This window comes from Malania oleifera, chromosome 5 (assembly GCF_029873635.1).
Source record: "Malania oleifera isolate guangnan ecotype guangnan chromosome 5, ASM2987363v1, whole genome shotgun sequence".
Classification (NCBI taxonomy): Eukaryota; Viridiplantae; Streptophyta; class Magnoliopsida; order Santalales; family Ximeniaceae; genus Malania; species Malania oleifera.
Window position 1 is genome coordinate 65,642,910 of NC_080421.1, and position 15,691 is coordinate 65,658,600.

At 37.6% G+C, this 15,691-nt stretch overlaps 1 protein-coding gene across 3 annotated transcripts in view; it reads left to right on the top strand.

Annotated features, from left to right (window-relative positions):
- Positions 1-15,390, top strand: part of LOC131156185 (DEAD-box ATP-dependent RNA helicase 28-like) — a 45,671-nt gene extending 30,281 nt beyond the window's left edge. For all 3 annotated transcript variants that reach the window (XM_058109658.1, XM_058109659.1, XM_058109660.1), the window contains 4 exons: positions 13,203-13,301; positions 13,402-13,488; positions 14,174-14,445; positions 14,949-15,390. In XM_058109658.1, the coding sequence (XP_057965641.1) occupies positions 13,203-13,301; positions 13,402-13,488; positions 14,174-14,445; positions 14,949-14,964 (474 nt within the window). In that variant the 3' untranslated portion in view covers positions 14,965-15,390. The remainder of the gene's footprint in view (positions 1-13,202; positions 13,302-13,401; positions 13,489-14,173; positions 14,446-14,948) is intronic.
- The last annotated feature ends 301 nt before the right edge of the window (positions 15,391-15,691 follow it).

Sequence of the window (15,691 nt, forward strand, 5' to 3'; positions counted from 1 at the left end):
ACAGGTTGGGCTAACACCTGTAGATCTGGAGTTCTAATATTTTAAGATTGGTTTTTCTGAATGCTCATGTGATTAGATCATTTTAAAAGGGCTTGGATCTGTGAACATAATGTCGTCACATGAAGGGGATTAAAAATCATATACAAATTTGTTCAATTCTCCATAAAAGTATCATTCAATTACAACTATGACTATTTAAATAGTGCTACTTGCTTGAGAATAAAGATTCCTACTTCTACCGGGAAACAAATACCAATCAAAAGACAATTTCCTAAAATATAAATAAAAGACAAATTCCAATACAAATGAGAATTAATTAAAATAACATAATTGAAATTTTCTTTTACCAATGTGGGCATGCGCCTTTCTCCAAATTGGGCAACACCAATAGGGTGTGATGTAGGACTGTGCTGCATCATTCCCCCCACTTCAAAAATTGTTTGACTGAAAATAAGAAGAGGATTCAGAAGCCAAGGATGGACTCCCTTGCAGAAAATAACTGTAGGCATCCTTTTGACTGCGACTCAAATCATATCATGTAGAACGTGCAGTAACACTAGATGAATTCTTCCTGCCACTTTTTTATTATTATTATTATCATTATTATTATATTTTTTTTGGGGGGGATAAGGAAAAAAAATTATATTAACAACGAACCAAAGAGTACAAAAAAGAGAAAATGAGATGTCCCCCCTAGAACAAAGTGAAACAGCAGGAAAAAATTACGAAAGTGCTGCCTGCCAATCCTTAACAAGATTGGGATGCTGCAAATGCCTAAAAACCTGGAGTAATGGGCCTAAGAAAGAGTCACGGAACACTGCTCTGTCCTGCAACAGACCTGGGAGATTGTGCGATCATGGAAGGTTCTCACATTCCTTTCGATCCTTAAGGCCCACTAAACAGAAAAAAACACTGCTCCATGCCACAACGCTTCTCCTTTCCTGCTCTTGCCAAAACCACAATATCACACAAGCAAAAAGTTGCCCTCGCCTGAGGTGGCATCCATTCTTCACCAAAACAAGAACAGAGGGCACTGCAGAGATGGGTAGCAACCCTGCGATGTAAGAAAAATGTGAGTACTCATTTCATTGGATTTGCAGCACATCACGCACATGTCAGGATTGAGATTTTTGTAGGGCCTTCTAATCAGAAAAAGTTGTGCGTGTTAATCCTCAATATCACAGTTAAGATAAAAGTACGAATCTTGGAGGGAACTCTAGATTTCCTGCCATAATTAGTCATGTGGTTATGAAGTTATCAAGGTTCTTCAAGATAAATATCTTATGCATCCAAGTCACAAACATAACAATGAATTTAGAAGCTCATCTTGCCAAATTGTTAATCAATCAACACACTACAAGTAATAGCAGATGCAAACTCAGACTAGATACTACATAAGCAGATGTGATGGGAATGTTTCAGAGGTGAATAATAGTGTGGACCTGCTCTTGTTTCCAATTCTTCTCTACAATATCAGTGTGATGGAACAGTGCATCCTTCAGGAAATAGTTTAGGACCTTTCACTTATACATATTGAAGTGCAGTACTCTTCATCTTTAGCGCATCCTTTTCATCTATACTCCAAGAGTGAAGAATGGTTTATGAAGGTAACATAACACCTAAAGTTTTATTTTCTGCCTTTTTTTTCCTAGCAAAAAATTGACTTAGACAAGTAATGGAAGGTAATTATGTAAAAAAAATAAAAGATATAAAAAAGAAATTCTGTTTTTAGGGTTTTAAACCAGTTTGGTATGCGAGGATATGATAGATCTAGAGTCATGTGAATTGATGGATTCAGATCAATTCTTTAGATCCACCTATAGATTCAGCAAGATTTTCAGTTCTTAGATTTACTGGTAAGATTCAAATTGATTTGGTGTGGAATTGATATGAATTATATGAATCAAATCACGAATCCTAACATGCTAACAACTATGCTGCTGGGCTGGTTAGGATCTGGTAAATCTGGGCTGTTACACCTGGGTCAGATTTTGAATGTGTTAAATAATAACCCAGCCCATATGGGTTTTCAGTCCACTAGGAACATTGCATGGAGTGTGATATGGCTTATTTGCATGAGGGGGGATTGCATGAAGTAATGCAGTAATGGAGCCTGACAAGTAGTGTTGAAGCGTGATGGTGAGAGCAGAGTTTCAGATCTGCCATACACAGCAATTGCGTCATAGAGCTCTTGACAATGAGTTCTTCAATTTCCACTGAAATATGGGGTGTATGCATGTTTTTTAAAATTGTAATCTGGATTTTAGGATCGTATGGTCCTGCATTACCAAAAGGATCCTGATCCTAAATAGAATGACAAATTGGTAGGGTTGGAGTAGGATTGATAGGATGTAGTAGGATTGTGGTACAATTATAAGATCCTACATCACATTATATTTTTAAGTTCATAGTAAATACTTCTGTTATAAGCCTTGGCGTTTGTTCTGTATAACTTGTATAATGAATATGTATGCGCTTATGATTAATAAATGCTGACCTCAAGATAAACCAGGAGCGTAAGACAATTTTTATCAAAATATTAAATATGATTTTTATCAACAATCAGCGGATCAATTACACCCACACGTATCCTTACTTAGGAAGTGATTGGTTTATCTAATATTGAAAAAATTATGGACTCTGGATGTAGGATGGGAATCAAATTATTGGATTTATCACTTAGACTCAATTTGGAGAGCAATTTCAAAGAATAAGGTGGAGGGATTGTTGTGTGTCCTAAACCCCAAATGTGTTCAGTTAATTAATAGGTATTATTTTATGTGCGATTTACTTGTAGGCTAATGTGTATTTGGTGGTTGGTTTGTAAGATCTGTCTTTTAGGCTTTTATTTTTTGTTTCTTGCATCTTTAGGGATTTTTATAGTATCTTGTAATTTTGGCTTTCTTATATAGAAGAGTGAAGGGCATGCAAGAGCTAGTGTTTGGTGAATTTGAATTGAGGTTAACATGAGTTTCTTCTCCCCACACCCGCCTCCAAGCAAAATTGTCTCTCCCTCTCTTATTTGTTCTTCTCCTCCACTATTTATATTTCTCTTGAATTTCTCTCTTGGCAGTAATTCCTGACTGCTATTCTGCATCATTTGGTACCTGACCTCAACCATGATATCCACTCCTCCATTTTTGATCCCCCATTTTCTCTACTCCTTTTTTTTTTTTCCTTCTCAGTTTTATCTTTATTTTCAACTATTTCTGCAAAATTCTTGTACCAACTTTTCCTCCTCTCGATCTTCTTCCTCTCCACCTCTTTCTTCTTCCCTGCCTATTTTCCTTCTGGGCTGTACCCTTACTGTTGCTCTGCATCATCCCTCTTGCTTTTTTTTTTGTCTGTCTTGCATCTCCACATCATCCTGGAATATTCAATTATCAGTTCCATATATATTTAAAAAACATTTACAGCTGCTGCCCTGTTTTAGAGCACCATATTCCAAGAACCATTTTGTTACTTTACAACTTCCATCGGAAACAGGCATTTGTCATCTGCAAGGCATGTGGTCTCATGTACTGGTGAAAGAGTCTCCCCTCGTCACTCCCCTTGTTACCCTTATATCCTGTACTTCTATAATCACACCACCACCATCACTGCAATCACCTCCCTCTGGTCCACTCTAACTGAAATTTTGTTTCTGGAGATGTGTTGTGATGCACTGCTACAAGTTTCTCCTGCTGCTGCTTCTCTTGATCGTTGTGCTGAAGATTTTTGAGCCCACAACCATGGTGCTTGCTGCGCTTTGAATTGCCAGAGCACCAAACTTGTCACTTGGAGTCACTGAAAACTGCTGCACGCTGGCTGCCTCAACTTGAGGACAACCGGTTTCTAGACAACCCCCCTCAGGGCTCGATCCCTACTTTTCTGCTTCATCGTGGCCCCTTCTTTTATATATGATCCAATCCGTTTAAAGAATCCTAAATTTAGAAAATAAATAAAAGTCCAGCCACCATGTCTTTAATTTTTCTCACCTGGTCCATTTTCATATCTTACAATAGAGACCCATTCCAAAAGGGGGAAAAAAACCTAACTATTCTTTAAGATAACCCAGATACGTTACTCTTAATACCAACTAAGCCCCAGTCCTTATCTGTATTTGCAAGCTCAATCCAGAAAAAAATGGAGCACATACATTTGACAGCTGGGCCTGTCTTTTGTCATGCCCAGATCAACCTCATTAAACCCAACCACATCAGCTGACAAGTAAGCAACCATGTCCTGCCATGGCATCAGCCCCATCATCTAGCTAGTAAGCATGTCAGCATATTGCTTCAGACTTGAAACAACCCTTGAATTGACTTGCCATACTTGGATAAAGCTTTTTTTTCTTTTAGCCCCTTTTTAGATACAACTGCTTCCTAGGTTGGGCTTATCCTTTGTTCATTAATCTTGTCAGTTTTGTTTTGGCCGGAATACTAGTTTTGTTGAAGGAAATGACCTTTGATCTTTTAACTCAAGACCATCTTATTGGCCGAAAAGATTTCTTTGGGGGATATTGGCACCACGCTATAAGTCATTATGCCTTGTGGACATCTAACTGTTGATTTTTGGCTTAAACCCTTTGGCTTCTTGGATTGTTTTAGCTGCTAAGTGTCACGGACCCCCAAAATGGGACTCAAGTAAGGGTCGTGCGGCACTCGTTGAGAGTTCTCCCCCGGCGACTCAGCCTAATCTCACACGTTCAAGCCTACAAGCACGAGCACCAGGTGAGTCTTAATACTCAAGAGAAACAAGGAACAGTATGATATCACACGAGCAATATATTCACATACACGGAATAAGCCTACAACAATCAAGTATATCACAATCCAAGGCAACAAAACATCATAATGAAAAGGACTACTTGTATTATTCAAATCCAAGAGAATAACCATATAAACGTTAACACTAATAATCATATATTCATTCTAAATCCCTGGAGAATACAATTATAATAGTATCTCTCTCCCCCTTTTTCCCATTACATTGTCACTTCCTAACATCCTCCCCCACTCATTTTATTGACGTCCTCATCGATGTGTTGTAGAAGACCTCCTCACTCTGCTGATGTTGAAGCTGATGTCGTGTCTTCAAATTTCTGAAATCTTCAGTTTTTTATATGGCATGCTGAAGGTTTTCTGCCTTTTCCCAACTGTTTTCTTCTTCTCCCAGCCTCATCCACTGAACCAGATATTGTTGTTGTTGACGACCTTCTGCATTGATGACTCTGTTTGCAATGATCTCCTAAACATCTTTGTTTACAAGCTGTCTTTTGGAAATTGTTGATCTCCTTATCTTTTGTCGGTGCGGATCTGCTTTATCCGTGTGGAATGACTTTAGGTTGCTTACATGAAACACAGGATGGATTGGTCGTCTGTGCTTCTTCATCCACTCTGGTTGTTCAAGCCGATAAGACACATGCCCCACCTTCTCGATCACTTTGATTGGACCTTCGTAACGGCGTAAAAGCCTTTTATCCTTGCTGCGAAGAAATCAAAATGTCTCTGGCGGCACTTTTACAAGAACCAGATCTCCAGTTTCAAATTGTTGTGGTCGTCTCCCTTTGTTAGCCCATTTCTTCATGCGCTTCGATGTTTTTTCTAATTGAGCTTGAGTGACTTCGATGTTTTACAACCAATTCTTTGTGAATTGGTATGCGGGAGAGTCGGTTTTTGACCTATCACAGTCTCAAAATGGCTTTTATTAGTCGCAAAAGATTTCATAGAGTTAAAACAAAATTGTGCCGTATCTAGTAAAGGAACCCAATTCCTCTTATTTGAGTTAACAAAATGTCGCAAGTATTCTTCCAACATCCCATTAAAACGTTCAGTTTGACCATCTGTCTGCGGGTGATAGCTAGTGGAAAGATTAAGGTTTGAACCCATCAAGCGAAAGAGTTCACCCCAAAATCTCCCAGTGAATCTAACATCCGTATCACTGATTAGGCTTTCTGGAACACCCCAATATTTCACCACATGCTTGAAGAATAGCTGAGCTGTCTTCTCTGCTGAACATGGCTTCGAGACTGGTACGAAAGTTGCATACTTTGAGAACCGATCAATCACCACCAAAATCGTGTCATACTCCTCTACTTTTGGCAATGAGGAAATGAAGTCCAAAGAGACACTCTCCCATGGCCTTGCAGGAACTAGCAATGGCTCCAACAAACCTGAGGTTTTCTTTCTTTCTACCTTGTCTTGTTGACAGATCAAGTATGTTTTGGTATAATTCATCACATCGTCTTGCATATTCGGCCAATAGTACCCCTGTGTAATCAATGCATGAGTTCTTCGCCATCCCGGATGACCAGCCCAAAATGTATCATGACACTCTTTTAGTAGGGTTTTCCTCAAGTTTCCAGCTTTGGGCACGTAGACTCTCCTGCCTTTAGTCATTATTAGCCCATTTTCTACCCAGTATTCTCGTGTCTTCCCTTCTTCTATCAATTTGCTCAATGTCTGCGCTTGCTGGTCTGTACTTAAATGTTCCCTGATAAGATCTTTCAAAGGTAACACCACCCTACTAGTTGATAAATGACTTATGAGTTTCAATGCTGCCAATTCGGTTTTTCTGCTTAAAGCATCAGCCACTTCATTTGTCTTCCCTGCTTTGTATTCAAAATCAAAATTAAATTCAGTTAGCTTCTCCTGCCAACGGGTTTGTTTTGAAGTTAGTCCTGGTTGTGACAAGACGTAACTGCCACATTATCAGTTTTTACCACAAATTTGGATCCCAAGAGATGGTGCCTCCACACCCGGAGACAGTGTATCACAGTGAGAAGTTCCTTTTCCTACGCTGTATAGTTCCGTTCAGCACCCGTTAATTTCCTACTTTCAAAAGCAACTGGATGCCCTTCCTGCAAAAGAACTCCCCCTAATGCAAAGTCTGAGGCGTCTGCTTGTACTTCAAATGACTTTGTCACATTAGGAAGGATTAGCACAAGATCTCCTACAATCTTTTCCTTTAATTCAATAAATGCCGATTGGCACTCTTTTGATCACCCCCATGGTACCCCTTTCCTCAATAAATTTGTTAACGATACATTTTTCTAGAGTACCAATCTATAAACTTTCGATAGTAGTTGGCTAGCCTCAAGAAGGTCACAATTCTCTAATGGATGTAGGCATGGTATTAAATAACGGCTGTTACGTAACAGAAAAATAGGTCTTCGATACCGTTTCAGGCTGCATTAGCGGCGAGCCAAAAATTCACATGGGTAACGGCCGTTACGGAAACGTAATGGCCCGTAACGGTCGTTACACTAACGTTACAGAACGTAGCGTTCGTTACGCAGTTTCGAGCCTTTGAACCCTTACATATGTCGTCCGCAAGTTGAGTTTAGTTCCCTTTTCACTTGAATCACTCTTCGATTCTTCGTCTCCTTCATACGTACAATTTCGATCTACTGATCTGAAGTTTCGAAATCCCTAAAACCCCCAAAATTTGCTTCGTACAGCTTCGTCTCCCTCAATCCGTCATTCATCTCCTTCGTCCAAGAACCCAAAAATCAGCAAGCCTTCAATTCCTCCATTCGAAGCCTTTGATTCCTCCAAAATTTGGAGGCTTGCAGGTTGCAGCTGCAGTAGGCGAGGAGCTCTCTCGCAGTCGCAGGGTCGCAGCTTCCGTGGGAGTGGGAGTCAGGAGTGGGTAAGTGGTAACTAGGAAGTGGGTGGTGGCCAGTGGGTATGTAGTATGTTTGTTGTTTTATTATTTCAATTTATGCTTGATTGCTTTATATAAATTGTAAATTTCAGTTTGTTTTAAATTTCAGTTTATTTAATTAATATAAATTATAAATTTCAGTTCATTTAATTAGTATATAAATTGTAAATTTCAGTTTTAAATTTAGTTTGTTTTATAATTTCAATTTATAGTTTATATAAATTATAAATTTCAGTTTATTTAATTACTAATTAGTATATAAGTTGTAAATTTTGTTTTATAATTTTAGTTTATAAATATAATTAGTATATAAATTTAGTTTATTTATTATTTAATTAGAATACAAATTAACAATTGCAAATTATTAATGATTGTATAAGTAGAATTTTTTAATTAAAATAAAAAAAAAATAGTATAAAGTTTTTAAAATATAAAATTTATAGAGTTACTTAGACTCTTAGAGAGTTAGAACCTAGAACTTAGAACTTAGAAACTTAGAGTACAGATTTAGTAAAAAATTATTAACTAATATTCTACATAGTTATTTTTTTAATACCTTGAGGTCGTTGACAATTAATAATTTAATATTAGATCTACAATTTATAATAAATTCTAATTTGTACACAATTAGTCAAGTCTCAACTCTTAAGTGACTCAAGTTCAAGTCTATTACCATTTAAATAATTAAATTGTAAGATTTATAATTTCATATTTATTTTGTTAAATTGTAAATTTTAAAGTAATGTAAATTATTAAAAAATATGATTTTTTTTTGTAAACAGCGCACTAAAATTAATATAAAAATTATAATGCCTATTAAAAAACATTTGTAGATTGAATGAAGACCTTTAAAATTCATTAAAAATCATGGATTAATGGATTTCATGCTTATTTTTCGATTTTGGCATGGTTGTGCATGCGTGAAAAAAATTCACGACCGTTACGCCCGCTTCCCATTACATAACACTCGCGTCTCCCGCGTCCCGCGACACCTGCAACCGTTACGCAACGTTACCTACAACCGCGATTTCAAACCATGGATGTAGGTGCTCGCCAGTCATTGATGGTTTGTACTTTTTCTGAATCCATCCGTATCTGGCCCTTTTAAATGATATGCCCCAAGAATTTAATAAGCTTTTGAGCGCAACACACTTCTCCCCTTTTGCATATAACTGATTTTCTCGGAGTTTTTGAAAAACTTGCTGAAGGCGATCTTTATGTTTTGCTAAGGATGCACTGAAAACCATCATGTCATCAAGGTAAACGACTACAAATTGATCAAGGTAGTCTCGAAAAACCTGATTCATTAAAGAACAAAAAGTAGCAGGTGCATTTGTTAACCCAAAAGGCATGACAAGGAATTCAAATGCTCCATACCGGATGACACAAGTGGTCTTAGGTTCATCTCCCTCTACAATGCGCACTTGATGATATCCTGATCTCAAGTCTAGTTTAGTGAAATATTTAGTTGTACTTAACTGGTCAAAAATATTGGCAATCAACGGAATGAGATACTTGTTGCGAACCGTCACCTTATTAAGAGCTTAATAGTCTATACACAAACATAAACTTCCATCTTGTTTCTTCTAGAATAACACTGGGGCCACAAAAAGGTGTTTTTGATGGGTGGATGAATCTTGCTACAATTAGATCATTTAGTTGTCTTCTAAGTTCAGCTAACTCAGACGGCGCCATTCGATAAGGGGCATGTGCTGGCGGTTTTACCCCCGACAAAAGCTTAATTTCGTTGTCAATCTGTCGTCGAGGTGGTAAAACTCTAGGTAGCTTTTCTGGGATTATCTCCTTGAACTCTTCTAAAACTTCCTTAATTTCAACTGGATATTTGCCTATTTCTTCATTTTCTGAAACTACCGGTAGAACCACGAAAGAAGGTTCTCTCCTTTTTGCTCCCTTCTTGAATTGGAGGGCCGAAAGCAACCTCCTCTCATCGAAAGTGTTGTAGGCTGCGGGAACCGCACAAGGTGTATCTCCCATTATCACAAGACAATCCACAACTAGGATCGGCATTGAGCGTGTCACTTTAAGAAAATCCTTCTCCAATACCACATCAAAGTCATCGAGGGGTGCCACGGTGAAGTTAATTGTTCTAGACCATGACCTCATTTGGCAGACTACTTTAGGTGCCACTCCCACTGTGGTTAACGCTTGAGAATTCACTGCTTTCAACTTCCCCACATCCTTGTCTACTTGTAATTCTAACCATTGGGCTTCTGAATCAGCAACGAAATTATGGGTGACTCCTGTATCAATCATGACCTTGATTTTCTTTCCATTTAAAAGTAGATTAATGTACATTAAGCCCTTCTCTTGAGACTTGTTGGTAGCTACTTGGAGCTCTAATGCCCCCAAAAATCTCAATGCTCCCACCATATTCCGTTTTTCTTCTGGGGTTGCTGTCGGGGTTTCGGTTTCTCCTCGAAGGGCCTTTAAAGCATTCAAAGCCTTTCGTTCATAGCACTCTGCCACTCGATGTGGTCCCACGCAAAGGAAACATGAGATCGACAACCGATGCTCCCCACCACCTATTCGTACGCCCCTCCACTCCTTAGTCATGGGCGCTCTTTTATCTTTCCAAGAACTATTTATCTCCTTGTCCCTTCCCCCATTTGTGGGCTAATACACTTTATTGGGTCTGGAATCATTATTGGCGGACATGGGAAAATTTCGCTTCCCAAAATTGTCTGAAAAATCATCCAACCGTTCAGCAGTGGCGAGGGTGGAAGAGAGATCACTAGCACCTTGCCGGTGTGGTTCATTCTTCGGTCATGTCTTCAAACCCCGGAGAAAATGAAATAGCCTATCTGATTCGGTCATGTTTATGATGTTAAACATCAAGGCCTGATATTCTCGTACATAACTCCTTATTGAGCCGGTTTGTTGCAATTCCATTACTTCTTTGCACCGTGCTATGTACTATACATTTTCTGGGTAGAATTGGGTCTTCAACGCCTGTTTCAACCCCTCCCAAGTGTTAATGACACACTTATTGTGCTGAATATCATTCCATTTAGTTCTCCACCACAATTTAGCATCCCCAACAAGGTATACGGTTGCCATATTGACTCGGTCCGCTTTTAGATCAACTTGTGAGCACATGAAGTAGTGCTCCATATCAAAGAAGAAATTATCCAGTTCCTTTGCATCTTGCGTACCCCCAAAACTTTTAGGTTCCGGTACCTTTAATCGAAAACCCTCACTTGGTTCCGCAATCGGCCTTTGGGCTATCTGCGCCACTGCATTCACTTTCACCGTCATCTCTTGTAAATCCCTCTGAACCTAGTCCACAGCACTCTGGACATTGCCCATCTCCTTTAAATCTTCCTTCAAAACAGTGATAGACTCCTTAACATCTTCTGCAAGGAAATCAAAATTATCCATTAGCTCCTGTAAGGAGGCCTCAAACTCTATTGGTTCTCCCCGTTGGGATGAAAGAGATGGCAATATGCCCTCAATATGTTCCAACCTACTCTCAAAGGCTTCCAACTGCTTGATACTCTTCTGGAAGGCCTCAAACTCTATTGGCCTTTTCTCCATTATCAATGTTGCCACCAACCCTTGGAGTTCACAACACGTTGTCTCCAAGGTTACAAGTTTTGTCTCCATCACCTCAATGCGCTCTACTTTTCCAAACTTGTTTCTCATGTTACCATTCATGGTGCTCGTACACACTGTGCTCTGATATCAACTGTCATGGACGCCCAAAATGGGACTCAAGTAAGGGTCGTGCGGCACTCGTTGAGAGCTCTCCCTCGACGAGTTAGCCAAATCTCATACGTTCAAGCCTACAAACACGAGCACCAGGTGAGTCTTAATACTCAAGAGAAACAAGGAACAATATGATATCACATGAGCAATATATTCACATACACGGAATAAGGCTACAACAATTAGATATATCACAATCCAAGACAACAAAACACCATAATGAAAAGGACTACTTGTATTATTCAAATTCAAGAGAATAACCATACAAACGTTAACATTAATAATCATATATTCATTCTAAATCCCTAGAGAATATAATTATAGTAGTATCTCTCTCCCCCTTTTCCCCATTACATTGTCACTCCCTAACACTAAGCATTTAACATGTTTTAAAAGGTGAAGATAAGGTGAAGGTGTAAGGTGGGGCATTTTAACCCTTAAGAAGCAAGTGTAAGCCTTAAGGTGTTGGGGCATAAGCTTTTTGAGATTTTTTTAAAGATAAAAAAATATAAATAGATTACATATGATTTAAAAAAATAAAGAAAAAAAATTAAAACAATAAAAAATATAATGTAAAATATATATATATATATATATATATATATAATTTACAAACAAATTATAAGCCATTCAAAAATTGATAGCTTGAATTCAGTACATAAATAATGATAGAAGATAAGCTATAACATTACAAAGTTCAAATTATTTCTTAGATCAAAGGTACACCAGTTAGTTATTTTGGAAAGTTTTGAGGTTCCAAGAGTTTTTAGAAATCAACTAATATTGTGACATTCCTTTTATTTTAACATGGAGTTAAAATTTTCTAGCCATATCTACCTTGAGAAATGAAGGGGAGCTCAGGCACAACGTTAAGGTTGTCGCCGTGTGACTTGGACGTCATGGGTTCGAGGCATGGAAACAGCCTCTTTCAAAAATGCAAGGTATGGCTGCGTACAATCCATTGTGGTCCGCCCCTTCCCCGGACCCCACATATATGGGAGCTTTGTGCACCAGACTGCCCTTTTTATCCACCTTGAGAAATCACACACCCAAAGTGTGGGAGCCTCAACTAAAAAGGCACGAAGGGCATGCCTTTTGCGCAAATGCATAAGCTTCAACATGTAATGCTTTAGCCTTTTTGGGATTTGGTATAGATTGAGCCTCAAGGTGTTTAGCCATTCCTTGTCTTGAGGCAAGCCTTGATTGAGCATTTCAAAACATTGACCCTATGTTTTGTTTGCAGAATGTCTATTCCTAGGAATAGATTAGTTATAATAGGCTAATTGCAAATAGTTATACAAAAAAATTATGTTGATCCTATAAAGCAAACAACAATCTCAAACTTTTTATGAGTACATAATAAGGAATAGAAAAGGAATAATTATTCCCAATTTTTACTGTGGAAATGTATATTCCTTTCTTATTACGTGTTGAATAAAATAATAATGAACTTATGAGGAATAACTATTACCTATATTCCCAAAATTACTATATTTCATTTTATTCCAAGGAATAGCTATTCTATGAACTAAATGAGCTGGGAGTATTAGTAACATATCTAGCAGTAAATTAGAAAACATTAGAGAAGCTTATCGTGTTCTAAGATGCTATAAATTCTGTACGTCATGGTTTGTTATGAGAAACAGCAAAAGCTTTAGTTTCATTCAATGGGAATTGGCTGCGGGGTAACATGTGTTCTGTAATGCTTTCTAATTTTTAAATTCCATTCAAATTTTTTATATATGATGTATCTTGTTTGACCATCCATCTGGTGTCATGATATTAGTTTGATTCTTCTCTGACTTAACATCTACAATTCCTTTTGACAGGCATCTGTGGAAAAGGATAAAAGTTCTGGGACAGAGGTTATCAGTGCCCAACAAGCTGAAGACCTCAAAATGAAAGAAAAGCGAAAGCGAGAGCGTGAGGTGTTTATGATCCTATGTGTTGGCTATATTATCTTTATGCATGAGAACTCTTGGCTGAAGCATAACATGATGTACTTTGTTGCTACTTTCTGCCATATAGAAAAACTTGCCCCGTAAGAAGCGGCGTAAATTGGAAGCTGCTAGGGAGAGGTTGGAGGATGAAAGTCAAAATGATCAGCTTGAAGAAGTATGTATTTGCTTTTTTGTTTTTGGTGTTTTCATTTCATTTAACATTAAATGGATTTTTTTATGTGCACTGTTATGTGTATACCAATGCTTACATAAAAACATTCTTGTATGGGTACATATATTCATATAGGGAACTGATTTTGAATCAAAAGCATGATCATTATATTGCTATTAATTAGTAACATGCCATTGTTTTGGCAGCTGAACATAATTATTTGAACAAAACTGAGAATTCTGTGAAGATTGTACAATTTTGATTATTATAATTTTTGTGAATACTCTCTTGTCATGCCTTCCGTTTGCTCGAGTAGTCACTCTCAACTGTTATTTTTGTTTTAAGGATTATTAGTTCACCCCTTTGCTATTCATGCATGGCACTATATTTTCAGTTTGAACTTATTTTGGATGTGCAACTGAACAAAATTATCGCTGAAATGCACTTTGCTTTTTCCCATGAATTTTTGCTTCTTGAACTTTGTAACAGTTACAGCTTGGCTAATGAGAATCAAATATGTTTGTCCTAGGACTCCCAACTTCTGTGTGTGCACATACGCGTCAGTTATACATGTAGATTCAAATTTATTCTTTAACTTACAATTGAGGATAAATCTCATTATTTTCTGGATGCCAAGCTATTGTATTATGCATGGATACAGAGTGCTGAATATGTTTGACTGCTGCAGGGTAGTAGAAAAAATAAGAAAGAAAAAAAGGGGATATCACTTGTTGATCTGGGTTATCGACAAGCAAAAGCAGTTAAGGCTGGAAAGAAGGCCCAGGATGCTGGAAGGATGGTGCGAAAAGTTGGCAAGAAATGTAAACATACTTCTCAAAGAGTTCAATCAAGGGCAGAAGAGATGGAGGAGCTGTTCCAGAGTGACATGAGTGAGAGAAAGCAAAAACGGAGCATTGCTGGGAGGAAAAAGTCAAAGAATTCATTTAAGAGCAAATCACGGTATGAGTCAAAACTTATAATATTTTTTTTTCTGTTCTGAGCCCTGACTTGAGCTGTATATATGGGTTGTTGCCTTGAGCGGTGCTGGTCATTTGAAATTTATTGACTTTTCCAAATTGGCTTCTGATTTCCTTCACAATTTTCCTTCGCTTATGGCTGGCTTCCCCTGCTTTTTAAATACAAGTATTGCTATCCACCAACCGAAAAAGAAAGACAGAAAACCTAAATTCTTCAGCTGCTATTACTGGTAAAACTAAGGAATTCCGTTGGTTTAGAATGATCTCGGTGAATGTATCAAAGATTCAAGTGCCTTGCTTTTATGTTTTTTTATGGAAGAAAAAGGATTTCAGAGCAGGAAATTAAAAATTATTGCCTGCTTATGTTTGGCTTTGGATTTGAAGTTTCATGACATATTTTGCTCATTTCTTTATTAGTATTGATTTTTGATGCCCATAAAATATTATGTTCCACTTTTTTTTTTAATCTTATATCTTTTATTGCAGGTACAAACGTAGGTAGCATTGTTGAGTTGGCAGTCTGTAATTCTTATTATATATTCTTTAAGCAGAAGGGAAGCTCCTGCAACTTCATTTTACTGCAGTAAAGATACGATTCTGAAGGTAGTGTGGGTATCCATGCGTCAGAAATGTTAGGAGAGCCAATTTATTGAGTGTTCCTCAATGTCCAGGGATGATGACTGTCAAATATAATTGGTTTTTTTTTGTTCGTATTTGAAGTAGTTTAATTTAACTATCACCCATGCTTAATTAAAAAACAAGGACCGGGCATCAAAGAATCAAAGTGAGTCAATTTTATTTTAGCAAGTTCTGAAGCAGCCTTTCTTTCATTCAGTGTAGAGGTAAAATTTCTAGGTGGAAAAATGTAATAGTTGTGCTAACGTCTTGCCTTTTTTGACAGTAATTTAATAAATTGTATTAAGTTCAATGTTGCTTTAGTTTGAGATGAGTTCAAAATGACTGTTTGCGAATAATTAAAATTATGGCATTGAATTCCAAGTTTGCCAACAGAATTTCTGTGGTGATCCCACGAGGTAAACCGTGCTCTTGAAGATTGTCAAGAGGATGCATGTTTTTTGGTTCATCTAAAAAGGTTTTATCTGTCAGAAACTAGTGACTGGATCTATTAGAATGCATGTGGGTTGTGGATCGGTATGGAGTGTTGGAAATGCTTGGGTTTGGATATTCTTTGTCCAAGAAATTTCTACAATTGTTTTGAAAGCCTTATT